The 17673-nt window shown below is 44.7% G+C and overlaps 1 protein-coding gene across 3 annotated transcripts in view; it reads left to right on the top strand.

The window, feature by feature from the left end:
- EDRF1 (erythroid differentiation regulatory factor 1) overlaps nucleotides 1–17673 on the top strand; it is a 43121-nt gene that overhangs the window by 10354 nt on the left and 15094 nt on the right. For 2 of the 3 annotated variants that reach the window (XM_047759862.1, XM_047759863.1), the window contains exons 7-19: nucleotides 1210–1311; nucleotides 1574–1695; nucleotides 2383–2494; nucleotides 3768–3915; nucleotides 3998–4106; nucleotides 4418–4529; nucleotides 6168–6428; nucleotides 8977–9048; nucleotides 9346–9496; nucleotides 11556–11744; nucleotides 12168–12368; nucleotides 14047–14265; nucleotides 16127–16350. In XM_047759862.1, the coding sequence (XP_047615818.1) occupies nucleotides 1210–1311; nucleotides 1574–1695; nucleotides 2383–2494; nucleotides 3768–3915; nucleotides 3998–4106; nucleotides 4418–4529; nucleotides 6168–6428; nucleotides 8977–9048; nucleotides 9346–9496; nucleotides 11556–11744; nucleotides 12168–12368; nucleotides 14047–14265; nucleotides 16127–16350 (2022 nt within the window). The remainder of the gene's footprint in view (nucleotides 1–1209; nucleotides 1312–1573; nucleotides 1696–2382; nucleotides 2495–3767; nucleotides 3916–3997; nucleotides 4107–4417; nucleotides 4530–6167; nucleotides 6429–8976; nucleotides 9049–9345; nucleotides 9497–11555; nucleotides 11745–12167; nucleotides 12369–14046; nucleotides 14266–16126; nucleotides 16351–17673) is intronic. The other variant, XM_047759864.1, reaches the window with a different exon arrangement.

Consider the following 17673-nt stretch of genomic DNA (forward strand, 5'->3'; position numbering starts at 1 on the left):
CCAGGCTAGGGGTCAAATCAGAGCTGTAGCCGCCGGCCTACACCAGAGCCACAGCAACACGGGATCCGAGCCGTGTCTGCAACCTACACCACAGCTCACGGCAACGCCGGATCGTTAACCCACTGAGCAAGGGCAGGGACCGAACCCGCAACCCCATGGTTCCTAGTCAGATTCGTTAACCACTGCACCACGACGGGAACTCCTAAAGTAATGCTTTTTTTTTTTTTTTTTGGTCTTTTTGCTATTTCTTTGGGCTGCCCCCGCAGCATATGGAGGTTCCCAGGCTAGGGGTCTAATCGGAGCTGTAGCCACCGGCCTACACCTGAGCCACAGCAATGTGGGATCCGAGCCGTGTCTGCAACCTACACCACAGCTCACGGCAACACCGGATCGTTAACCCACTGAGCAAGGGCAGGGACCGAACCTACAACCTCATGGTTCCTAGACGGATTCGTTAACCACTGCGCCACGACGGGAACTCCCTAAAGTAATGCTTTTTAACGGCAGCTGCCCTAATGGTTGGAAGATTGAGTGGCAGACTGCACTTTTATGCTCTGTCAGAGGCTCCCCTTTCTATGTGTTTTCCAAACATATTGAAATGTAATATAATGAAAATAAAAAGTATTACGAGATTGGATACATTTGAGAACATTGGATTTTACAGAGGTGAAGTAGGTTTTCCCTCTTAGAGGCTTTTATGTGATAAACATTTTTACTCTCCAAAAGCAAATCCTTAGCAAACAGTTTGAAAATCCTTTTTCAAACCTGACTCTGGAAATTTTTCACTGAATATCCCAGGCACTAGACTTCTGTGAAACACACTCTGGGAAATGTGAAACAGGAGGCTGTTCTGATGACCTTTGTCTCAAAATTATGCCTAAGGGGTCTTAGGAATCAGTAGAGATGGGGTAGGTTGAAAGAGCAGTGCTGTTTAAACTTACCCAGTAAAGGGGAAAAAAACTTGGAAAGCTTAAAATCATCTTTAATCTCTTGAGTGAGCTCTAAATGTGCTTAGCTTATTTAGTAGCTGTGATAATTAAGAGCTGAAATATGCCACTCAGGGCTGAGCGTTGACGCGAATTAGCCCCGATTTACAAGGGCAGATTTGAGGTGTATGATTCGAATGCCTAGGCGATGACTCTTTTAACTTAGGCCATTGTTAAGAAATGACGGCAGCAGCGTCACTCCTTATCCTTGCACTTTTCACAGGGAAGTGAGCCTCTTGAACCCTCATACATAGTGGGGCATGTGGCCTCAGCACCCAAAGAACAAAACCTGACCACTTTATTCAATGACGGGGAGAACAGTCAGGTATGCTTCCCGCGGTGTCCAAGTCGAGACACCCCATCCCCAGTTCACTTTGTCATTTAAAAACCAGTCTGAATTGGAATTCACAGGCACAACAATCCCCTTATCCTGAAACTCTCTCTCTAAACATCTCTGTGATCTTCTAGCTAGCTCTCCGGCTTTAACTTACTCCGTCTCCTTCGTCTTTTTCTTTCTGTGGATCACGGGGGGAAATTACAGCGGTCCTGTTTATCCTGTAATCTTTCCGTTTTATTTTAAATCAAAGGGCCTTAAGAATGATTTTGTTCGGAACATCTTGTGGACCTTTGAAGACATTCACATGTTAGTGGGCTCCAACATGCCGATCTTCGGAGGAGGCAGATACCCAGCAGTCAGCCTGCGTCTCAGGTAATCAGATTGCATTCCTTTAGAAGCAGTGTTCTGCTTTTACCTGGGTGTTCTGGGCATCGTTTCCTTTTTCTCGTTTTTTCTTCACCTCCTTCCTTTCCCCACCAGTTGAAACATCCACAGGAAGGAAGGAGTGTTTCAGCAAAGGCTGAAAGCCCGCTGCCTGGCTTTTCATTCTAGTCCTCAGTGAGCGGAGTCAGAGATCTGTTGGACTCACCTGGTCTTAAGTCTGCACATACAACTTGTATAATGCAGTTTGTGTAATTAGTTACGGAGCTGGTTACCAGCTTCCTGTTAGCTAATTGTGAGCATTTTTTTTAACGCTCCAGCTGTATTTGTTCGTGTTAGCCCATGTGAATCCTGGCGTGGGCATTACGATGCTTGGCGGTCAGTCGTTTATGTTGTAGGAGGAGTGTGCAGTAGGCTCCCGGCCATCTGCAGTCATTGTTCCTCCTGTTCGCACTGGAAATTCTCTGGACACCAGTTAGAAATCCAGGCAAAGCTTATGGAACCGTGTTAAATACACCACACTGCTGAGCTGCATGTTTTCGTTTTTCATCAGGAAAGAACTGAAAATGGCCTTCTCCAACTGCGGAGAAGAGAGTAAAACGTTTAAATGGGGGAAATAAGTCTCAGATATTACCGTGGAGCATTTAATTCAATAACACTAGAAATGTATGTTTTTAGGGATAACAACAAACCAATTAATGTGCTAACTGGAATTGACTATTGGCTGGACAACTTAATATGCAACGTCCCAGAGCTTGTCATGTGTTTTCATGTAAATGGAATTGTACAGGTAAGGTGGATACAGTGCGACTTTTTAAATCTCTCTCAAATGAAGATTGGAGCAGGAAACACCTCACCATTGTTTTTAAGGCCTTAAATACTAAGGTGTATTTTGGCAAGGAAGGTAGCTATGGATAAGCTGAAGTTCGAGTGGTTCCTCATTTGATTTGGTGATACCAGAATTCTGGATGTTCTAGGAGTCTAATAGGTGATCTGTGGGCAGGTCATAGATGTGCTGAAATCTATATTTGTAGCCATGGAACTCTAATTTTAATGCCAGGCATCCATAGTAATTCCCTGAAAGCGTCTGAACAGTGGAGGTGTTTATTCAGTATGCCAATACCTACCCAGTCTATGCGGAGTTTTTTAAAGAAAGGCCCCAGCAATAATTACAAAGAGAGCTTATATAGCCCATTGTTATTGAGCATGTTCTATTTATGAGGGACTTTGTCCTCAGCACATATGGGGGGTGGGCAATAAGGTTTGGTCACTGCTCAGAAAGATATAATCCAATGGGAAATAAGAACATGCGAGGAGAAAACTAGGAGGCAGAGGAAGTGGTGGAAGTGTAGCACACGAGGTTTGGATGAGAGAAGGGCGAGATCACCTCTTTTCCAGTTGACCTGTCCCGTCTGGTCTAGAGTACGTCCGAAAGGACGGTAAGGGGCATGTAGAGAAGCGTGAGCAGGAAACAAGCTAGAGAAAAAATCGGAGACGCTTTAAAAAGGGTGGTGGTGATATCCTTGCAGGCTTTGCTCTTATCGCTGCCTCCACCCGCTGTGCACCCATTTCTGTAAAGGAGGCATAACCCCGCAGGCCAAGGGGAGAGGAGTGCACACTGGACAAAAGTCCCGGGCGATTCTCGTGCCTGGGGAGAGAAAAAGCCAGAAACCGATATTTGGAGAAAGCTTACGATGTGAAGTCTACCTTTATTTACCACCACCCCAGCTGAAAACCACTAGGGAAGAACAGAAGAAAGTGGACCGTGTGCTTCGTTCCCTGGTTAGGACAGAAACGGGATCCTGCCTAAGTCTGAGGGTCAAGATCTGGTGGTGATTCTCCCTGGAGAATTATACCGGTGGTGAGCCAGCCTCGCGGCTGCCAGGAGTGGGTCAGATTCCTTTGAAGAGCTGGGCAGGAGAACCCCCCGAGAACCATTGCTTTAAACTCTCGTGCTAAATAGGTCTTTAGTTGAGGGATTTATATATATGATTCCTTTTTAATAAGAGAAGTGTTGCTTGCGTAGGTTTTCTCTTAAACTATCTTGTGTCTGTGTTTCACAGAAGTATGAAATGATAAAGACAGAAGAGATTCCCAATTTGGAAAACTCTAATTTTTCTACTAAAGTCATAAAAGACATTGCACAGAATATTTTATCTTTTTTGAAATCTAATTGTACCAAGGAAGGACATACCTATTGGCTATTTAAAGGTAAGCTAATTCTTGAATGAATAATAATTGAGAGGCAACTGTAAAATGAGATTTACTTGTTTTTTTTTGTTTTTTTTCACAGCAAGTGGCAGTGATATAGTGAAACTCTATGATCTCACGACTCTTTGTGAAGAAACGGAAGACAAATACCAAAATCCATTCACAATGCCAGTGGCTATTCTTCTATATAAGTGAGTACTTTGAGAAGTTAAGATTAAGAAGTAGTCTTATTTACAGCTGTTACGTGTACAGCCATACTATCCATGCCAAGGTTTTAAATACCTTTTTAATTTTCATAGTTTTTTTTTTAAAGTGTATATTTATTATGTGTGTCTGTGTACATAGCTGTGTACTATTCCAGAATAAGCTGGAGGGGTTGGTGTAAAGTACAATACTTAGTGGTTTCTTAGAGCCGTTATTCTGCTGGGAGGAAAGAAGAGCATGCCTAGTCTTGCAGAGAGTGATGAATGGGGAGTCACGTTGATGGGAACCTTGTTTTTAGGGTTGCTTGCAACATGATGATGAAGAAGAATCAGAATAAGAAACACTACGGGACTGTTAGAACCCTGCTCCTGAACTGCGTTAAATTGCTGGACAAGAGCAGGCACCCTCAGGTAAGAGTAGCACACGCTCTCTGAATAAATTCTGACAAAGTTGCGGTAGGGAATTGGTGCCTAGACATTAAAGCTGCCTTAATCCAGTAACTGCCCAGTCCAGTTTGGTACCACATGGGGCTACTGAGCACTTAAAATGAGCTTAATCTGAATCGAGGTGTGCTTTAAATGTAACCTACATACTGAGTTTTGAAGACTGTATGTGCATACACAAGTTGAAATGATATTTTGTGTTTATTGAATCAAATCAAATATTAAAATTGATATCACCAGTTTTGTTTTTTTTTTATGTAGCCACTAGAAAAACGTTAAACTTTGTGTGTGGATCACATTGCATTTCTCTTGGATAGCATTGTTCTATAAATTTAAAACTCACACAGTTTTTAACAAAGTGGTGCTGTTTTTCCTTTGTTTTACCACTATAAGAAGGTAGAAAACAATTTTATAGTCTCTCTTAAGAGCTCCATTTATGTGAATGGACCTCGTTATCACTTTGTTGGTTTAAATTAGGTTCACACTCTATATAAAAGCATCTCATAAGACAGAGTCAGTCTTGCACCCTATGGTTTTACACCAACTTCTTACCCTCAGTTGTCTGAACTTGACAACTGTATGTTTCAGTGGAAGGCTAGTTGTTGTATCTTGTTTAAATCAAAAAAGATATCTAGTATCTACAGTTTTTTTTTTTTTTTTTTAAGATCCAAGTTAATTTTAATTATGGCCACATTCAGTTTGGAGATAAAGATATCCTAGAGACCAAACCAGGAGAAACTGCTCTTGGAAGAAAACTGGCAAAACAGTTTCTGGCTTAAATATCTAATTATTGATTGAGGTGGTGGTGGCTATAGGAAATAGTGTGGAGACTATTTCATGTTTGTGACTGAGAATTACCTAAATAATAGAGGAGAGTAAATGCGAGTATGTAAGTGCTAATTTCTGGACTTTTCCCTCATTAAGCCAGTGGAGGCCCACCCCCCCAAACCATAGATTGTAAATATTAGTTGTGTATTCAAGATAAACTCTTATTACTTCATAGTTTGTAAAGAGAAATTCTTGTTTGTTGTTGATAGGGAGTGATATCTTGCTAATATTTTAGTTATGACACTTTACACATGAAAACTTGTCTCCAGCGAAATACACTTGCCAGTTTTTTTTAAAGAGAGAGGACTGGGGGAGTTTCCGTCATGGCGCAGTGGTTAACGAATCCGACTAGGAACCATGAGGTTGCGGGTTCGGTCCCTGCCCTTGCTCAGTGGGTTAATGATCCGGCGTTGCCGTGAGCTGTGGTGTAGGTTGCAGACGCGGCTCAGATACCGCATTGGTGTGGCTCTGGCATAGGCCGGTGGCTACAGCTCCAATTGGACCCCTAGCCTGGGAACCTCCATATGCTGCGGGAGTGGCCCAAGAAATGGCAAGACAAGAAAAAAAAACAGGACTGGGAATGGCATAATTTCAGGAAATAACCATATCAAGCCATGAGGATTTTAGAGTACTTTCAGAGTATAGGTACTTTGAATCCGGAACATTTCTGTGTTTATTAATGGTCTGTGGTGGAAACAGCCTCTCTGCAGATCTCCTAAAATTTGTTCCACTTGATAGAGTGCTCAATTTTAATGACGTATTTTTTCTTTTTATAAGATTATTGCTTCAGCCAATTACATGCTTTCAGAACTTTTTCAATTGGTTGAACCGAAAAAAGAAGAAAGTTCGGAATCCCCATTAAACGAGAATTCTGATGAAAGTTACAGCGAAGAGGAGGAGGAGATGCCAGACAGCGATGAAAACGGATCCTACAGCACCAGTTCCGATCCATCAGATGACAACAAAGCAGTAGCTATAATTAAGTCTGTTGGAGAATTGTCAGTTCCGGAGAAGTACAAGTCCATTCATCAAATCAGGGTGAGCATGTTGAAGTTGGTACTTACAAGTTTTATCATTGGAAAGACAAATATTGAATGCTGTTAACCTCTCAAAAGACGGCTTTCGTTCCATAACTCCTTCATGGTCTGGGGTCTAGTAATCATTAGCTCTTTGAATTTAAAACTCAGTTTTGTAATTGTCCCAGGGTAATGGGCCCACACGCAGACCCAGGATAAACCACACATCAGTACATCCTTTTTATGTGGGAGGTTTTCCTGTCCAGTGACCAGTGTGTCATCCTGTGTCCTACTGGGGTGCTTCCTCCCAGTTGCTGTGTCGCCGGGAGGCTGAGTGTACAGGTTGCCTGGTGAACATAGAGTCAGAGCAGATGGCATGGCTCGTTGATCCGGATGGGGCGAGATCTGGCACACTGTCCCTGTGCTGCAGGACAGAACTTGTCAGTGACTGTGGCCCTGCCAGCTAGATTGGACGTGTCTCTGAGCTGGTCAAGGCCACAGAGACTCCGACAACTTGTGCTCTTGAGGTTTCTGCTGTTGGTGTCCGTCGTGCTGAGTGTTGTACCATCAGTCTTTTTCCAGACAGTGTAATTATGTTTTGTTTTGCTAAATTATTATTTACCAGTCATATTTACAGATAATCTCTTCATTTAAATTTGGAGTTAGGAGTTCCCGTCGTGGCGCAGTGGTTAACAGTGGTTAACGAATCCGACTAGGAACCATGAGGTTGCGGGTTTGGTCCCTGCCCTTGCTCAGTGGGTTAACGATCCGGCGTTGCCGTGAGCCGTGGTGTAGGTTGCAGACGCGGCTCGGATCCCGCGTTGCTGTGGCTCTGGCGTAGGCCGGTGGCTACAGCTCCGATTAGACCCCTAGCCTGGGAACCTCCACATGCCACGGGAGCGGCCCAAGAAATAGCTAAAAATACAAAAAAAAAAAAATTGGAGTTAACTTCCAGCAAGAAAGTTTATATAGATTTTTGGAGGACACCTCTCTGGCACTCTAAAGCCCTGCCTGTCTTTCCGACCTTCTCTTCCTTCATTTCCCCTCTGATTTCCCCTCTCCACACGGCCTGTTTTTCAGTCCCTCGCATTCATCAAGATCATGCCTGAGGGCCTTTGCATCTGCTGTCACTTGGGCATAGAACTTCCGTTTCCCCGGATCTTTTTGCGGCTGCCTTTTTCTAAGCCTTGACTGAAATGTCACCACCTCCAGGAGACCTTCCCTGACCACTCTAGTCAAAACATGCTCTTAACCACCTTCACGGAGAGTGTTCTGTACCTAAAATTCTTGTGTGTGTCTGTCACCTGTCACTGCAGCGTAAGCTCCCTGGAGATGGGGACTCTGCTGGGTCTCCCGGGGCTGGAACACATAATGGGTGACTGAAAGACCAGAGGAAAAAGTCATTAACGGCGTGTCTGAATTTTAGTACACTTCCACTTTCATAAAACATGTTTGTGATTATAAACAGAATTATTGATTGTAAAAGTTACCTGTATTTGGGAGACGACATTGTAACAGCATGTAGTTGTATTCGGAGAGTGGTGTGTTTACAGATTTCTTTTATAGAGACAGCACTTTCCATCAATAGGGAAAGCACGCAGAAATGTAGTCATCGTATTCACATAAACATGTCTTTAGTGTTAGCTTTGCCTTCTCTCAGTACTTCGTAAAGTACAGACAGCACGGCTCCAGAGCCCAGCTTCAGCACTCACTCCCTGTGTGCTTGAATGCATTACTTTCCATCTGTGTTTACTTCTGTGTAAAATGAGAACAGTAATTCCAGCCTCCCAGGATTCATCCAAATGGAATGTTTCGCAGAAGCCTTACTTACGCAGAATATCAGAAGATGGAGGTTATTAACTGGTTCTGCTCCTACCCAAATATATAAATTATACGTTGAGACCATTGGCAATACTTACTAACTTACTGCTGAAGTGATGATGCTGTCAACACACATGACCCAGTGGTAGCACTAAGCTGAGCTGACCTATCGGATTAAGGATACATTTGTTTAAAACATGACTACTCACATTCTTGCTTTTTTTTTTTTTTTTTTTGGCTTTTTCCATGTCTTGGGCTGCTCCTGAGGCATATGGAGGTTCCCAGGCTAGGGGTCAAGTTGGAGCTGTAGCCGCCAGCCTACGCCAGAGCCGTGGCAACATGGGATCTGAGCGGCGTATACGACCTACACCACAGCTCACCACAACACCAGATCCTTAACCCGCTGAGCAAGGCCAGGGATCGAACCCTCAATCTCATGGTTCCTAGTCAGATTCGTTAACCACTGAGCCATGATGGGAACTCCACATTCTTGCATTTTTGTTTTGAACTTTAAGTGGCTTAAAGCAACACATGCTGGAAGAGCTTTTTAAGCAAGATTTTTGTTGATGCTTATATCAGTTTACTCTGCCATTAAAACAGTACATTAACCCTCAGATGTCAAAAGCTGAATACACAGAAACTTTCCAAGTTATTGATTTGTAAAGTTTTAGTAAAATTTCCAGGGGGTGAGAGCTAGGGAATTGTCATCGTGGCAGCATATTACTAATTCTGAATGTTTGTCTCTGCAGCCCAGTTGTGCATTTCCAGTTTGCCATGACACGGAAGAGCGCTGTAGGCTTGTGCTGAGCTATGTTCTGGAGGTGAGTTTCAGTTTAGACGTCGTAACTCAGCGACGCTTGCGCTCGATAGGCAGGTGGCACCTGTTGAGTGGTGTCTCAGCGCTGCTCAGAGTGATGTTCTACTGTGATGCTTTTCCCTTTAAGCATAAGCTGCAAATTAGTTTTCCCCAACACTTCCAGGTCAATGAAATTTTTAAAGCCCGTTTTCAAAGTATAAATTCTCTAATTGTATTTAGTAGTCCAGATAGCACCTTATATTTAGTTTGCAGTTAACATCCAGTTCCATGTATGGTAAATGTTTCTTCACTTTTTTTAAAGGGTCTGAAATCTGTGGATAGCAGCATTAAAAAAGAAAGCGACCTCCCTGCAGCTGACCCCAACACCCCCATCCCATTAAAATATGAAGATGAATCCACAAGGGGGGGTCCTGAGGGTCTGGAGAAGCAGATGGCCTTGTTTTTGGACAAAAGTAAGTTGAATTGAAGTGCAAATAAGGCCTTTTCAGTGGAGTAACATACGCGGCCTTTATCAACAGCAGACTTAGGTCAGCGAAGGCATTCTTAGAAAGGAATTCCGAAAAAGGATATCGCGTGAATGGAAAACAGTGAAAGATAGCCTTTCCTTTGAAACAAGATGAGGCGGGATAATTTCAGTCCTTGATGGACGTTGCTAACAAGAGCCTGAGGGACCTGCTTCTTGCCGTCCCTGCTGGGAGGAGCTAATGCCTTCAGCCTGGCAGGGTTCTCCTGAGAAGGGGCCGCCTCAGTCACAGCAGCCAGGCGTTCAGGCACCTGAGCTGAGAGGCCTAGACTGCCCAGCTGCCCGTCTCAGCTTCGCCAGGGCGGGTCGCGTGACTGTGTTCTCTCTCCAAGCAGAGACGGTGACGGTGCCTGCTTTAGAGCCTGGCACGTGGGTTAGGTGAATTGGTGTGAGCAGCGGGCCGAGATGAGGGCAGGTGATGAGCGTCTTACAAGTGGCGGCCCTGGTTCCCTCGTGGTTCTCAAATGAGCTGCAAGTGTCGTTTGTAAGGTACCTGGTTCTCCAGCGTCACTTCCTGAGGCACTTGTGGGCTTTGAGGTAAAAGCCCTTTGTTTCTTGTTTATTTTAATCTAAGTTGCCTTTTCCTTTTTCCAGCCATATCTCCCCCCACCCCCCACTTTTTTAAACAGTCAGTTTCAGTTTTTGAAAGTGCTTTGGAGGCGTGTATGTTGAAGATAGCGCCAAGGTCTTTGCGGTCTTGCCTTCTCTCTACGCAGCGGGGCGGGGAGCGGGTTCAGCCCCCGTTTGTGTCCTGCGTCCTGGCTACTGGCCTGAGCCCGCGCACCGCGAGGGGGACCAGCCAGCCCTTGAGGCCTCGCTCGCTGCCCTGCTCATGGGGTTCTCTCGTCTGAACTGCCTTTTCTCTCTCTTCTCTGCCCCGTCTCAGCTGTTAAAACCCTACTCACGTTCACGGGCTCCGTGCTCGCCTCTGCCTCCGTCAGAGCTGCTCGATCCCCTCGCCACTTTGTCCCGTGAGCGCTTCCTGAAGCCTTAGCCATCATCGGCTGCGTGTAACGCTTGCACGCACACACACGAACACACTTGTGAGCAAGAACTGGGTCTTACTCATGTTTGGTTTTCTCACAATGCCTCATGCACAGAAACTGCATCTCAGGCAGAGGAAAAAGAGATAGACACCCAAAGAAAACCATAAAAGAGACTCAAGTCTTTCTCATTGCTCTGAAGGACTCGTGTGTCGTAGCTGTTTGAGACCTGAGAACTCTGATGGCGGGGAGTGGGTTCCCACAGCCTGGTGTTCGTTCCTCTCTCGGTAACTGCACTTGCTGGACTTTGTTGTGGTCTGTGTTATCTGCCCTCTGCCCCTCCAGTCTGTCAAGTCTGTAAGGACACAGGCCGTGCAACTTCATGTCACTGCTGCTGGTGCCTAGCACGGTGCTTGGCACAAAAGGGATCATTCGTTGGCTAAAGGAGGCAGTGATGGGCTGGACTTAGAGTTTTCCTGGTAGAGGAAATGGTAACTAAGATGGGATGAAGGGAAAACAGGCATCTGTGTGGGCAGCAAGCGGTCACATGACTTTAGTGGATGGTAGGGGTGGCGTACTGGCAGGGAAGGCTGAAAAAATGGAGCTTAGCAAATGGGCTGAGGTGCAGTTGACTAAGCGGTGAGAAGCCTTTGGAATGTTTAGAGCAGGAGTTCCACCGTGATTAAAACTGTGCTTTAGGAAGATAAAGTTTTTTGGCAGGTTGACTCACAGACTAGAAAGAGGAAGCAGGTGTCAGTCACGAGTTTAATTATGTCAGTGACCCTGAAAGAGAAGGACGGATGGAGTCAGTGGCGGCGTGGGAGCAGGCTTTTGGAAAAGCCCACGCGAGGGTTCCACGTCATTGCCTTGACGTAGTAAAGCCTGGTATTGACCAGTTTGGGTAATAGCACCTACGCCTGGAATGTTTTTATCAAGAAACAGAAATGGTTTTTTTACAGTGAGGCTTATATTACAATGTGCTGCCTTTTTTCCCTCCTGTCATAGTGGGCTCCCTTCAGAAGGGTAATTATTCCAGTCAGTCGGGAATGATCCCTGGTTCCTGGCAACATAAAATGAAACTCCAGCTGATTCTCAAGTCCTCAAAGGCCTATTATGTTTTGTCTGATGCTGCCATGAGTCTTCAGAAATATGGACGCGCGTTACGATACATTAAATTGGCTTTGCAGAGCCACGGTAAGTCACTCTGAGTGTTTTTAATAGGCTTTGGGAGGAGAGTAGAGAAGCCGTCTGAATCCCAGTGAAATTTTATTCCTATTTCTGCTGTAAAATTAAACTTTCTAATCTTGCATATGTTTCCTGGCATTTTCCCCTTGGAGTGGTTAAACATCTCTTCATTTTGAAAAACGTGAAGTCATATGTGGTATCTGACGTAAAAATAAACTTGGGGTTGGAGGTCCCCGGTGGCTCTGCAGACTAAGGATCCAGCACAGTCACTGCTGTGGCGTGGGTTCAGTCCCCGGTCCAGGAACTTCCACATGCCACAGTCGCAGCCAAAAGAATTAGAGTAGATACAGTGGTAACAAATTTTCTTAATTTTTACTGTGTTCATTCAGTTTTAGTGTGCTATTTTTTCTCCTTCCTGCCCTTTGCACGTAGATACTTATTGCTGCCTCTGCACAAATATGCTTTCTGAAGTGCTGCTGTTTCTTTCTCAATATTTGACGCTCTGCGGTGACATCCAACTAATGCTGGCCCAGAATGCAAACAACAGAGCCGCACACCTTGAAGAGTTTAATTACCAAACAAAGGAAGATCAGGAGATCCTCCACAGCCTCCACAGGGAGTCCAGCTGCCAAGGTACGCCCAGGAGGCTCATTCCTTCGTGGCAGTGCCAGAAAGGTGTTTTGGTATTGCCGTTTTGTTTCATTATTTCTTAATGTTAAAATTGAGCGTGATCCTGGGTATTTGTGTATAAACGGCTTTGAAATATTTCGTAATGACTAATTGTACAACTGGAACCAACTAAAAAGCAATCTCTCGAGACTATCCTTTTGTAAGATTTTTCTAGGTAACCCTTTTAGTCAACTAACCAAGCAGTGATTTTCTCTTGAAAAGGAGTAACAGTTGGTACAATGGATGAATTAACCTTCTGAATGGTTCTGGGGGGCCAGGACACAGAGATCTTTTTGTTGTTGTTGTTAGTTTTTAGGGCCACACCTGCAGCCTATGGGAGTTCCCAGGCTAAGGGTCGAATCAGAGCTGCAGCTGCTGGCCTACACCACAGCTCATGGAAAGGGCAGATCCTTAACCCACTGAGCGAAGCCAGGTATCGAACCCACGTCCTCATGGATAGTAGTTGGGTTTGTAACCCACTGAGCCGCAAGCGGATGCCAAGAGATCATTACTTTTTAAAATGTAGGTGTAGCTGGCTGTTTTTCAGAGTTGTCAGATTTTAAAATTGGGAAATAGGAGCATTCAGTCCATAGCAGCAGATTCCGGCCCTCTTAGCTCGGTGGAGTCATATAAGCACCTGCACCTATGCAGTAAAGGCCCCTTCAGAAGCCTGATCTCAGGTCTCATTTGTGATGCACCATGGAGCTGTTTTATTATGCTCTTAAATTGTTTATATCCCTTGATATCCACATCCCCAAAGTTTTAGACTACTAACATCTAAGAGAAGCATCCTAGAGGAGGAAAGGTAGTATTTCCTCGGTTTTTTGCCCTCTTTCTTCCCTTCTCCCCTCTGAGTTTCTTGAGTGATTATTTTAATAGACATGGTTAGAAAATCCTTGGTTTGTTTTTACCGCTCCCATCGTGTTAATTTCATTTAAATTCCCTCTCTGTGAGAGCCATGTGCCCCTTGAATGTTATCAGTGGGAGAACCACCCTCTTTCTCCTTGAATTTGTGGCCCTGCACCCGAGTTTACCTCAGTTCCCACTAGATGGCAGGGTTACGTCTTTGAGAGCTTATCATCCCTTCTTGAGTGACTCACAACTTAGACTGGCAAACCATAAAGTACATAACTAGCCTCTAGTAGCAATCAGAGCATTATTTCAAAAACTGTTTTCAGTAATTAAAAAAAAATTGTTTGGAGTTCCTGTCATGGCCCAGTGGTTAACGAATCCGACTAGGAGCCATGAGGTTGCGGGTTCAATCCCTGGCCTTGCTCAGTGGGTTAAGGATCCGGCGTTGCCATGAGCTGTGGTGTAGGTCGCAGACAACTTTAGGTCTGTACCAATAAGATGTGAACCTTGTAAAACCTGGGTCAGTAAAATCTGAATTGTTATTTTTAGACAGGAAAGTATTTTAATTTATTAAACTGTAATGTCCCAAGAACATATAGTTTTAGAAATAAATTCAGAAAGCTTTACTTTTGAAACTGAAAAATTATTAGTTGCATTAGTCGACTTTCCGTATGTTTATGCTATATCGTGTTTGTTATTTTTTCTCTAAGGTATTAGATTATTAGATACTAAGCAAGAAGGGCTCATGAGACTCATGGTGGTGTTTCTTTTTTTTCCCTCTTCTTTTAAGGATTTGCATGGGCAACTGATTTGTCTACAGACTTAGAAAGTCAACTTTCAGTTAGTTGTAAATGTTATGAGGCTGCTAATGAAATCTTGCAATTTAATGACTTAAAAAGTCAAAACCCAGAACACTATGTACAAGTCTTGAAGAGAATGGGCAACATCAGAAATGAAATCGGTGTCTTTTACATGAATCAGGCTGCCGCGTTGCAGAGTGAGAGAGCAGGTGAGTATCTGGGGGGCTCTGTTTTGCCTCTTCTGTTAGAAAATTGTGCCACTTTTATGTGGTTCAAGCCAAGAATCAAGCATTTTGATTTTATGTCATAAAGGGGTGCTCTGTTAAAGGATCTTCTTATTATTCTCAAGAAATAAAATTAAGAAAAAAAAAAAACCATTATTTTCCCTTGGGATTCGTCATTTCCATGTCCTCCATCTGACCAGTTCAGAAGTGAGTCAGACAGCTCTGTGGTTGGCTCTGTGCTGGTGTGTAATTGGCTAAAACAGAGTTCTCTGAGATGGAAAGGCAGCTGTGAAGACACATCTCTGAAAATGCTCTCAGTACAAATGCATTCCCATAGAGGAGTAGGGAAAGAGACGTTTCTTGAAGTTGCAGCATTCTTGGAAGGCTCGTGGAAGAAGGTGGCATTTGGGCAGACTGCGCCATGGCATGTGGTGTGTGGCACGTCAGCAGGCAGATATGGGAAAGGCGGGCTGTCCCGACTGGAGTAGGCAGCATTAGGAAGGAGCCAGAGGTGCAGTTTCGTGTAGCAGCGGGGGGTCTTCAGTGATGCAGGCAGAGAGTGATGGATTCATCTGGGCCCAGGTTGAGTCTGCGATACCAGTGGACACGTGAGTGAATGGTCAGTTAGAAATAGGTGTTTCGAGGAGATCCCGTCGTGGCCCAGTGGTTAACGAATCCGACTAGGAACCATGAGATTGCGGGTTTGATCCCTGCCCTTGCTCAGAGGGTTAAGGATCCCGCGTTGCCGTGAGCTGTGGTGTAGGTTGCAGACGCGGCTCGGATCCCGCGCTGCTGTGGCTCTGGCGTAGGCTGGTGTCGACAGCTCGCTCCGATTAGACCCCTAGCCTGGGAACCTCCACATGCCGCGGGAGTGGCCCAACAAATAGCAAAAGACAAAAAAAAAAAAAAGAAATAGGTGCTTCGAGCTCTGGGTGAGCAAGGCGTGGGTTGGGAATCACAGGGTGATGGTTGAAGGTGTGAGGATGGACTAAAAGGCGAATGCTGTTCACATGGCAGGAGAAACGGGGCGGAGGTAGAACTCAAGGCGGCAGGTGCATTGAATACGTTTTTGTGGACCTGTGGGTCTGAGCTGAATGCGGCACTGGGTACACAGTTCATTGCTGGTGGAAGAACATGTGCTTTTGGTAAATGCTGTTCTTTACACATGTATAATTTTTTAAATCGAGGTATAAGACCCTGTGTTTTCAGGTGCCTCTGGAGGGGAGGGCAGTGACGGAGTAAGAAAAGTGGTAGTCAGCAACGCAGAGCGTGAGCTGAGATTCCTGGAACCTGGTCGCTTCTTTATAAAATAAGTGCTCAGGTGTTTTATGTGCTTGCTTTCATATCAGCTGGTTGATAGTGAAGAGGACTCTGTTACATTAGTCTGCTTGGCTGCCACAGTAAACTGTCACAGACGAGGCGGTTTAAACAACAGCAGTTTCTTTCTTACACTCTGGAGCTGGAAGCTCAAGGCTGGATTTCTCTGAGACTGGCCTGCAGATGGCTGCTTTCTTGCCGTGTCCCCCCATCCCCGGACTTGGCGTGTTCCTGATGTCTCTCTCGAATGACCACTGGTCATTTGGATCAGAGCCCCACCTATGACCTTATTTAACCATAACTGCTGGCATTTGTGGTTAGAGCCTCAGCATGAATGAGAGCCTGGTGGGGGGACGCGCCCACACAGCGGGTGTGATGGGAGCAGCACACCGCAGCTGATCCAGGCGGCTGGCTCTCCTGCTGCTGCCACGCTGCTCTCATCAGCTCATCCAGAGACCCTGGTGGGTTTGTGCTGATAACCGCTTACACAATTGTTTTCTTTCTTTCTTTCTTTTTTTTTTTTGTAAAGTGAGCAAAAGTGTGTCTACTGCAGAGCAACAGTTGTGGAAAAAAAGCTTTTCTTGTTTTGAAAAGGGGATTCACAACTTTGAGTCAATTGACGATGCCACGAATGCTGCCCTTTTACTGTGCAACACGGGACGGCTCATGCGCATCTGCGCACAGGCCCACTGTGGCGCGGCCGAGGACTTTAAACGTGAATTTTCCCCCGAGGAAGGCTTGTATTACAATAAGGTAATGCACTTGCTCACACACTGGACCACATCTGCTTACACTTGACTGTCATTTACAGTTTGCTGTTGTGCCGGTGAAATGTTATAAAGCTTATACAGTTAAAAAAAAGGAAAGGAGTTCCTGTCTTGGTGCAGTGGAAATAAATCCAACTAGGAACCGTGAGGTTGTAGGTTTGATCCCTGGCCTTGCTCAGTGGGTTAAATATGCGGCATGGCTGTGGCTGTGGTGTAGGCCGGCGGCTGCAGCTTCAATTCGACACCTAGCCCAGGAACCTCCATACGCCGCAGGTGCGGCCCTAAAAAGCAAAAAAAAAAAAAAAACAAACCTGCGGTGATGGCACAAGACTAGACAGATCATTAAAACACTTAGAAAGTGGCCTAAGAATACTAAGAAGGTGGTCCTGAAGGTGACAGGCTGAATTGGTGGGGAAAAGATGACTGTTCAGTAAACCGCATCGGCATAGCCGGAGGAAACGTCCAGTGCAGTAAAGACTGACATAGACAAGTGACGTGGACAGTGACACAAACGAGTGAATCTATAAAAGTTCAGAAGAAAATACAGTAGGCGTTTATCTGCTAGGATAGGAAAGGACTTTTTCTACATAACACAATAAGCAAAAATCACACAGTAAATGATGGATTTTTTTTTTTTTTTTTTGGTCTTTTTAGGGCTGCTCCCAAGGCATGTGGAGGTTCCCAGGCTAGGGGTTGAATTGCAGCTGTAGCCGCCGGCCTACGCCACAGCCATGGTAATGCCAGATCTGGGCTGCATCTGCAGCCTACACCACAGCTCACGGTGCCAGATCTGTAACCCACTGAGGGAGGCCATGGATCGAACCTGCATCCTCATGGATGCTAGTCAGATTCATTTCTGCTAAGCCACGACAGGAACTCCAAGATGGATAAATTTAAATGCACAAAAATAATATTTTTTAAATGCACATCAGAAAGCACAATTGAAAAACAGTTCACCATCTAGCAAAAATATGTATAGCACACATGACAGATCAGAGGTTAATAAACCTTTAATCTATAAAGAATAATCAAGAATCATTGAAAATAAACTATGTCAGTAGAGAAAAGGACAGATAACCTTGAAGAAAATGTCATACATGTAAAATAAGTAAAGGGTTAATAGGAAAGCAAAATTTCAAAATACAAATTTTTAGGAAATTTTAAAATTGAGTTTCCTTTAGCAAACTGTCAATCTGTTTTGGCAAACGGTAGCGTGCAGTGTTGGAGAGGGTGCAAGAACACAAGAGGACTCATTTCATTGAGGACTTTGATGTTGAAATAACTCAGGACCTCAGATTGTGAGGCTGAG

This window comes from Phacochoerus africanus, chromosome 15, assembly GCF_016906955.1.
Source record: "Phacochoerus africanus isolate WHEZ1 chromosome 15, ROS_Pafr_v1, whole genome shotgun sequence".
Lineage (NCBI taxonomy): Eukaryota > Metazoa > Chordata > Mammalia > Artiodactyla > Suidae > Phacochoerus > Phacochoerus africanus.